This window comes from Eulemur rufifrons, chromosome 2, assembly GCF_041146395.1.
Source record: "Eulemur rufifrons isolate Redbay chromosome 2, OSU_ERuf_1, whole genome shotgun sequence".
NCBI classification, from domain to species: domain Eukaryota; kingdom Metazoa; phylum Chordata; class Mammalia; order Primates; family Lemuridae; genus Eulemur; species Eulemur rufifrons.
The window spans coordinates 20161183-20170743 of NC_090984.1; the positions used below are offsets into that span (position 1 = coordinate 20161183).

Genomic DNA, 9561 nt, shown 5'->3' on the forward strand with positions numbered 1-9561 from the left:
AAGGGGCCCTGTCTAGCTCAGGTGTGGAGGCAGAAGCGTCATCAGAACGTGGATTCCCTGGTACCCAGTGCTGTCCCAGCAGGCCCTGGGGCAGATGAGGCCTGGTCCCCAGGGAGATCTAGAGGACTTCCATGAGACAGGTGCCTCTTCTCATGGCTATGGGGGCAGGGACTGGAGTATTGGGGGTGGAGCATGAACTTGCCACAGCTCCTGCCCCTTGGACTCACTCACCCTTCTCTGTCCCCACCTCTGTAGAAGCCGCGGTCAAAGACGACATGAACAGCTACATCAGTCAGTACTACAATGGGCCCAGCAGTGGTAAGTCTGGGCCAGAGGCTGTTCTGCAGGGACCAGAACCTCTGTGCAGCCCCACGATACACACGACCCCAGCCACCCCTAAATCCAAGGGTAGGGGCTCCTCAGCCTGGCTTCAGAGAGCACGGCATGCTCATTTCCTGGTGCCCGTGAACCACAGCTGCGAGCAGAGCTGAGGCTGAGATGCAAACGCCAGCTCTGGAGCTGGGGACACTGGGGGGCCAAGCCTATGGGGGCCTGCAGGGACCCTCTGTGGTCGTCGGTAAGAGCTGCACGTGGCACCCTGAAACGGGAAGCAGCTTGGAATCCAGAGCTCAAAGTGGCCTCAGTGCCCCGAGCCTGAGGCTGAGGTGGCAGCAGCACCCCTGGGCTTGAGCAGCGGCAGGGTCGGGCAGGTCCTTGCCTGCTATTTCGTTCTCACATTTGACAAAGTCTCAGGGAAGCCTGGTGGCTTTTACTTATAGGAAATACAGAATTTTAAAATAACACCTGGTCCTTCAGGATCCTGTTTCTCAGTAGCGGATGTCTTAAGCCTCGAGTTTGGATTTCACAGCCCCCAAATCCTTTCATGCTCCATTGTAAGGCTAGAGAATGATGTTGGGCGACATGTATAACGTATTTGAACTTTTCCTTTCCCGCAGTTCTGCCCCCTAAGCCCCCTTCTCTCTTCTCCCCAAGCCTTGTCCAATCTGCTGGTTTCAAAGACCAGCATGTCCAGCCCCGGCCTCTGTCCCAGTCCCCTCCCCCACACTGCACCCACTGTAGTTCAGGCTCCTGGTACATCTCACCTAGAGATGTCCTCTGTCTGCCCCGAGATGCATCCTAAGAGGCTACTCAGTCTTGTGAGAGCCAGGCTCTGGTCACTCTGCCCCATTCCCACGCTTGCCCGTCTAGAACTCTGAAGAACTCCTCGGACCATGAGACCCACCAAGAAACTCCTCAGACCATGAAATCCTTGTCTTGGCAAGAAACGTGGTGCTTCCTAAGTTAGGGTGGGCTAGGGTAGCCCCCCTGGCAAATAGCCCTGCACCTCTGTGGTTTAAACAGCCACAGAGCCCAAGGCAGGTCGGCTGGGGTCTCTGCTCCTGGGTCGTCATGTCACTCCAGCACCCGTGGACAGAGCAGCCGCCATCTCTTCTGGAACATGGTTGGCTACCAGGGCAAGGCACCAGCTGGCTCATAAAGCTTCCATGCAGAAGTGCCACAGGTCACTTCTCATGGGTGACTGGCCAAAGCATGTCACAGGTCCACACTTGAGTTCAACACGATGGGGACACACGGTCCTCCCTGTGGGCAGGGTGGTGGGTATTGGGGAACTGGGACCAAGGCCCCTCCACCAGGCGTCCCCTCCCACAGCCCGTGCCCACCCCCTGCCACCACCCAGCCCGCCTCCCACACCTGGTTGGGTTCAGACCCGCCCTCTTCAGGGTCCGACAAGCCGTGGCAGAGGGTGACGTGTGACCAGGACCCCTTCTTCTTTCAGACAGCGGTGTCCCAGAGCCAGCTGTGTGCGTGGTCACCACGGCTGCCATAGACGTCCACCAGCCCAACATCTCCTCGGACCTCTTCTCACTTGACGTGCCCCTGAAGCTTGGTGGCAATGGCACCTGTGCTAGTGCCACCTCGGAGAGCGCCTCGCGCTCCACCCACAGCTCGGCCACCCGGGCGCAGAGCGACAGCAGCCAGACACTGGGCTCCTCCACGGACTGCAGCACTGCCCACGGGGAGCCTTCCTCTGAGCCCGGCCCCTCGCCCCTGCCCCTGCTGCTGCCACCCCAGCAGCAGATGGCGGGGGCCACAGTCCAGGACCTGCTGTCCTCCCTGTCAGAGGACCCCTGCCCCTCCCAGAGGGCCTTGGACCCAGCCCCCCTCGCCCGGCCCAGCCCAGCGGGCTCGGCCCAAACCAGCCCCGAGCTGGAGCACAGGGTGAGTGTGTTCAGCCAGAAGAGCCAGGAGGGCTTCCCCGTCTTTCAGACCAGGCCCGCCATCCACTTCCAGCCCGCTCCTCCCTCGCGGGAGGAGAAGTTCAGATCTTTGGAATCCAAAGAGCAAAAGTTGCACAGGGTCCCTGAGGCCTAGAGCCTCCGGTGGGAGGGGTGGGAGGAGGGAGACAGCCATCTCAAAGCTCTCCTGGGTCCCTGGAGGCCACCAAGGGCCACACGCGGGGCCCAGGAGCCTATCTGGCCTCCCTCAGGGTGCTGCCTGCCTCCAGGGAGGTGACGCCGGGCCAGGAGGCCACACGCCTCAGACCTCAAAGCCCAGAGCTGGCGCCTCCTCTCGCCCTGCGCAGTGGAGGGTGGTGCTTGTGGCTGCATTTCCTTTTTAACCATTTTTACAAAAACCAGCCTGTGGCCCAGCTTCAGCAGGGTAGAGCGTGGGGGCCCGCTCAGCCTCTTCCGTTGCCTTCGTTCCTGACGCCCACCCCGGACCCTCGGGAACAGCACTGTGAGCAGGGGCCGTGCGGCCCCACCCAAGCCGCCTTTCCCAGGAATCCTGGGTGGAGCCGACACTCACACGGAGACCACCATCTGAGCCTACTTCACTTGTCCTCATTCTCTCATTTCCGCATGGGTGTTTCTGTCTTTTCAAGACAAATCTAGTTTTCACCTTCACGGGATCTAAAGGGATGGATCTGGGGGGTGGGTTGCGGGGGGCGGGGGGCGGGGTGGGCAGGGGGACAACCATTTTCCAACCGTAGCTTTAATAATAAAACCCAGCTGCACCGAGACTTCAGTTGGCAGAGGTTTTCCTTTGGTTGCTAGGCCAGGGGAAGTGGCTCGCTGGGGTCTCAGCTGGCCTGGTACGTGCCCACCCAGGTAGCCCGGACCCCTCTCTGGCGGCCCAGGGCCTTTACAGAGTGGAAGGAGCCCCGGCCCCAGGGCAGGAAGCTCTCACACGCCCGGCTGTGTGACCCTGGACTGGTCTGTTCCCCTCCCCAATCTCCCCACCAAAATGGCGCTCATAATTCTGCCTTCCTCCCTGACCCGGAGCCCCATCCCGCAGGGACCTCAAACTCTGCAGGTCCAAAGCCGAGTTCAGCCCCTCGCCCACGGCCTGCTCTTCCTCCCGGGTTTCCAGCCAGGGCACCACCACCCACCCCGTTATGAACGTACCCTCCAAATCGCCTGTCCCCGCCCCTGTCACAGCCTCGCTAAGGCCCAGGCCCCTGGGCCGCGGTGGCCTCCTCTTTGGCCCGACCTCGGTTTCACCCTGCTCCCCTACGGGCCTCTTCCCAGGCCACTAAGCCTGGTCCCCCTTGCTCAGAATCCTTCAGTGGGTTTTGTGTTTGTGACCTTCATGTTTTCTTTGGTATGGGGGAAGGGCAGACTTTATGTTTTAAGGGCTCCTGCTGCCTCAAGAGAACTGAGGGTGGCTGACAGCCCCTCTCCACCCCCCGCGGCTCCTTTCCTGCCCGTCCTTCCTCCCTCCTGGTCCGGGTTCCTCTCACTGTGCGGGGGTCCTGCCTGCCCTCACCGGGAGGCCAGGGGTCCTCGGGGGTCCTGTGGCCCCTTGGTCTTGCCCTGACAGTGCAGCAGTCCCACGCTGGGCCCGCGTCAGCTTCCCGGCCCGCCTCCTCTGCCGGTCCTCAAGAGCACTAGGACCCCAGAGTCCTGCACAGGGCACAGGCCTGAGCGCAGAGCCTCTCGGGAAAGATGGCTGAATGGAAGAAGGGGAGAGAAATGACCATGTGCAGGCCAAGAGCACCCTCCTGATTCATGGGGAGAAGGGCGGTGGTCAAAGGGTGTTAGGGGCAGCAGAACCCAGTTGATGTGTAATCGGAACACCCGCCAAGGGGAGGCCTGGTGTGTAAAGAACAAGAGCAGCCATGCTCGGGTGTCCTGGGTCACAGCTTCTGTCACTGAGCACTCTGGGAAGGCCCCTACACACTTGGGCACCATTAATCCTCCCAGTGATGCTGTGAGGCAGGTAGCAGCAGCCCCGTTTTGTAGGTGGAGAACCTGAGGCTCAGAGAGGTTGGAGAAGCCCCGAGGTCAAACACTAACAGGAGAGGCCCTGGAACTGGAGCCCAGACCCTCCCCGCTCCGTGCCGGGCACTGGGCTTCCAGGGTTTAGAGCTTTTGGAAGCAAAGTGGTCACTTGGCTTTTGCCACTTGATGGGCTGGAGGGTGTTACATGGGTTGTAATCTGCAGGGCAGGAGCCGGTGGGGTCAGTAACTAGTGATCTCCACCCACTGGACTGGAAACAGCCACCGTCCTCAGCCAGGCCCAGCCAGCTGACTGCCTGGCCCCGTCCACTGAGATCCCGTGGCCCCCACTCTTGGGCTGCTGCTGCTACCTCGATAGGCGGATGAGCCTGGCCGGTGCCACAGGGAAGCTACAATGATGCACTGGTCAGCACTCATGTCTGCTGGGGAAGAGACAGGGACAGGGTCAGGACAGGGAGGAAAGCAATGGGGTAAGACGCCAGGCAAGTGGCTCCTACTCTCTGCCTTGGTTTCCCCCTCTGGAAAATGGGTCTACAGAAGAGCTCTGCTTCTTTTTGTTTGTTCGTTTTGTTTTGGTCCACTTTTAAATGAATTAGAGTATTTCCAAATGGCTGTGAGGCGAAATCCTGCCTGAGCACTCACTGTTGCCTACATGCTGTGTCAGGACTGCCGCGCGCGGAGGTGGCCGTGGGCACGGAGGTAACAGGCAGTCCCTGCCTCTCCGAGTGGAGTCCACCATGGTCACGCGAGAGAGGTGCACACAGACAGGGGAAGCTGCTTACCTGCCTGGGGACACCTGAAGGCCTCACAGCGGAGGAAACCTTTACAGGGGATTTAAAAAGAAAAAGTATACCAGAATCAGCCCCTCTGTTTGCTGTGTGGGAGAAGAGAGCGGTTCTTATGGGGTGGTTTCAACACTGAGCTACAAAATTGACCCGCTCCTGGAAAGTGTGAGCAGGGAATTTTAGATTATCCTTTCCTTGACGTCAAGTCAGCTGTTAAACCATTGCTCAGAAGCAAACAGGAGTGTCAGGTGGAGGTGGCAGGACAACAGTGCGAGCAGAGGAACAGCAGGGTGAGAAGGAGGCCTGTTTGGGAACAGGGAGTTCGGTGTTAGGAAGAGGATGGCGGGGGCTGGGGGAGGTCACCTTGGGGGCAACCCAGAAAAAGACAGGTGGGGCTGGGCACTGCCAGGTCGAGCGGGGTCATTCGTCCTTGAAGAGAGAAGGCGCTATGGAAGGGCTCTCGGGAGAACCTTCTAGCAGTTGCAGAGGAATGACCAGGGGGAGGGCCTGTGTCCAGAGGAGAAGGAACAAGGCTGCCCACAGGGGACAGGATGAAGGCGGCAGGTGGCTGAGCCACTCGGGAGACCTGGCGGGACTTGGCACCCCCTGGATGTGGAGTGAAGGGGAGGGGAGCATCGGAGGGAAGAGAGGCTGCCAAGTCCAGTCTGGGCGCCTGAGACACGGTGGGATGCCAGGTGGCTGTGCCTGGCACCAAGAGCACGGACGCGGGGTGGAGAGCATGGCGGTTCTTTCCTCCACCCAGTGCCCTTCCTCCGGGTGGAGGGCGGAGGCCTCAGTCACACCCCATCCCACCGCAGGTCCCTGGGGCGGGTCCTCAGGCCTGGAGTGCAGGAGATGGAGGTAAAAGCTCCAGCTTTCATGGCTCCCCAGGGCGCTGCAGCCCGGCGTTATGGCGGCAGCTGGGGCCCTGGAGGGGGAGCCGGTGCTCAGGAGGTCTGCAGCTCTGGGAGACGGCCCCCTGCTCTCCCGCCCTTTCGGAGAGCCCACTCTGGTGGCCCAGGGGAGCCGTCTGGGCCTCTCCCAGAAGGGAGGAGGGTCTGGTAACAGCCGCTGCGACCAGCTAGCTAACAAGAGAGGCTAATGGCAACCATGGCTCCATCTACTCAGCTGCTCTTCCCAGGCTTCCCTATCTACCACAGCACCCCAAAGTGGCTCCATCTTCCCCAATTCCCCAAGAGAAAACAGAGGCACAGGATGACTGATGACACGACCTGCCCAAGGGCACGCGGCTAACTAGCAAACTGTAGTGGCAGGATTCAAACCTAGGTCTGTGTGGATTATAGGCCGTGCCTTGTATGGTGACATGAGCTGCCCGGAATCAAACCAGGTGCCACGAGGAGAGCCAGAGATAGAAACCAGGACTCCAGCCCCATGGCCCCTTGGGGCTCTGCAGCCCTGTGGCCCTGCTGCTCGGCCTTGCTGCAGCTCCTGCCAGAGGTGCCAGCCCGGCGTGCCAAACCTGGCAGCAAGGACAGCAAGACTCAGAGCCAGCGGTGCTGGTGGCTGGCCCACAGGGGGTTAAGCCAGAGCCCTGAAGCTCTGGTCAGAAGCCCACCTAGGGCCGGGCACGGTGGCTCACGCCTGTAATCCTAGCACTCTGGGAGGCCGAGGCGGGTGGCTAGCTCAAGGTCAGGAGTTCGAGACCAGCCTGAGCAAGAGCGAGATCCCGTCTCTACTAAAAATACAAAGAAATGATCTGGACAGCTAAAAATATATATAGAAAAAAATTAGCCGGGCATGGTGGCACATGCCTGTAGTCCCAGCTACTCGGGAGGCTGAGGCAGGAGGATTGCTTGAGCCTAGGAGTTTGAGGTTGCTGTGAGCTAGGCTGACGCCACAGCACTCTAGCCAGGGCAACAGAGCGAGACTCTGTCTCAAAAAAAAAAAAAAGGAAAAAGACAAGAAGCCCACCCAGGGGAGCTGTAAGACCTTCCCAGAGGGGCACCACTGGTCCCTCTCCAGCCAGCCCTGGGCAAGACTTGGCTTTTCAGGTCAAGTCCTACAGATTAGGGGGTGGTGGGGGTCACAGATCCTGTATAGGGATCCTGTTAGGGACTAGTGGCTGTTGGGGTAGTTTAGAAATGTTAGGGTAACCTAGGTCACCCTAACATTTCTAAACTACCCCAACAGCGGCCTGGAATTCTCTTCAGTATGGTGAACGTTCATCTGACCCTCAACTCAGGAACCCCGTTCTCGCTCCAAGACAGCTATTGACTGAAGCCAGAGTCAAGAGACCAAGGCTCCTCCTGTCCTGGAGCTGCCGCCAAGCTCCTCTTGGGTGCTATTTGCTTATCTCTGAAGAGAAAACACAGAGCTGCGGCCCTACTCTGGGAACTGCTGAGAGCCTCCAATGAGCGAGGTCCAAGGAAGCCTCCCTTTTACTAATGAGCCCCACCCAACACCTGTGCAGATCTGCTTAAGGGCACCCAACTCTGAGGGCTGAAACGGCCAGACCCAGGTTTTGAACCGACATCTCAGTGCTGGAGAGAAGCCTGTTCGCCCCATGCCCACCCACCTCAGGTGCTGCTGTACCTGCATACAGCGGTGTCAAAGCCTGGGCACCTGCATTCAGGTGTGTCAAAGCCGAGCCCCGTTTCTGGTTTGCTGTGTGGCTCCAAGCAAATCCTTGGCCCTGCTTCCGCCCCCTGTACGATAGGAACGATAACTCCTGTGCCTCCCACCCTGGGACGGTTGCCGGGAGAGCTGATGACATAGTGGAAGGGAATGCCCTTCGAGAACGCGTCAGGGGAAACACAAACAGAAGGCATCCTTATTAATATTAGATGCCTGGGGTGTTTTGCTGCCAGCAGACGTTCAGCATTTTGCGGGGGGGGGGGGGGGGGGGGGGGGCGGGGAGCTGCCCGGGAGACACTCGGTTATTTCATTGGCTGCCACTGATAGTCTGGTGTGGGGGTGGCAGTGGGCTCTGCCCCCAGCCTCCCGCCAACTGTGGGCTCCTCTCCTGAGTTTGCCCCTGTTCTCCCGTCCCCCTTCGTTCCCTTGTAAACACGCCCTGGAGTCACCTCCAGTCAGGGAAAAGGGTCTGCTGTTCCTCAGGCGAGAGGCAACTTACCCGCCTTCCTCTCCCTCTGCCAAGCAGCGGCCAAAGCCCCACATTTCCCCCACGTGCACCAAGTGAGGAATTCATAACTATTCTGATTTTCTTTTTCTTTTCTTTCTTTCTTTTTTTTTTTTTGGCTCTACCGCCGAAAAGTTCAGTATTGTCTTCTGGTGAATAGTTAATTTAATTTTCCAAAGAAAATGATGGAACATTTGCCGCTAAAATTTATTGCAAGCTACCAGAGAGATAGTGCCAGCATAATTTTACGCAGAGCCCCAGGCTGCACCATAGGGGAGCAGGCTGCCTATTCATCCCGGACAAGCAAATGGAATTGACTACCCTGGAGATCAATCAGGACATTAAACACTGTGATGGATGTGGCAGCGCTCTTTAGTGTCTGAGATTTACGGGGTACCTTTCAGCAAGTGCTCCAGGAGCCTCCCCAACATCAATTAGGCCTCGTAACTAGGGGGGCCCCCCTCCGCCTCCACTGCTCAAAGGAGGGGCGTGGGCTCCTAGGACCTGGGCTATGCCAAATGCCACACAAGAAAGCCAATGTGCTGGCTCACTGGGTCTACACTGCAGTACAGAGACCACTGCTTCCCTGAGCAAAGAGTGGCTTAGAACAGAGGAACGTCAGGCTAGGAGACTCAGGCACTGGGGTCCAACCCCTGTATTTTCCAGAGAATAAAACTGAGTTTGTCGCGTTCTTGGGTACTCCCGTGCTTATTCCATGCTGGGCCTTCTGCCTGGGATGCACGTCCCCATCGGCTGATTCTGACTGCTCCTTCTGAACTCAGCGAGGCCGTTGCACCCTGCTCCCCTCCCCTCACTCACCCCAGCCAGGCAACCATAGAGGAACTCGGGATATGGCATGTGGCTGGGAATAGACTCTGGCCTAAGGTCACCCTTTACCAGCTGTGAGTCCTTGGGCAAGTGTTTTACGCTCTGTAGGCTTTAGTTTTCTCACCTGTTCGGTGGGGAACACTACACCTTGTAAGGTTGTGAGACGTGTAAGGGTGGGGAAGGCGTACATGGGATGAGAAAGAATTCTCACACAGTGCTTAGAATATATAGAAGTTTATTCATTTTCCCGAGAAAGAAGGAGAGAGATAGAAAGAGAAAGAGAGAGACAAGCGGGGAATGGCCGCGGCACACAGAGGAAGGAAGGAAGTGCCTGGCAGCTGAGGGGAAGTTGCTTGCTCTTTTAAAGGGTAAAAATGGCTTATTTTATTTTCCCTGTTTCAGCAGACTGATAACAGAAGTGGCTGAGAGAGGTCAGGGAGTTATTTATTTCTTTTTCTTTCTCTGTGAGGCCAGGTTATCTGAGTCCTTGGAATCTGGTTTTTTGGCAGGAACTGAGGCAGAGAGCTGGAGCAGGGAGCTCGCACCCTACTGCCTGCTGGGGCTCTTCAAGACTGAGAAAGAACTC

At 58.2% G+C, this 9561-nt stretch overlaps 1 protein-coding gene across 1 annotated transcript in view; it reads left to right on the plus strand.

Annotated features, from left to right (window-relative positions):
• The window catches only part of TMEM266 (transmembrane protein 266), a 64951-nt gene extending 61908 nt beyond the window's left edge, over positions 1-3043 (plus strand). Inside the window, exons 9-10 of the mRNA XM_069456995.1 lie at positions 256-318; positions 1799-3043. Of these exons, the coding sequence (XP_069313096.1) occupies positions 256-318; positions 1799-2394 (659 nt within the window). The 3' untranslated portion in view covers positions 2395-3043. The remainder of the gene's footprint in view (positions 1-255; positions 319-1798) is intronic.
• Positions 3044-9561: the final 6518 nt, after the last annotated feature.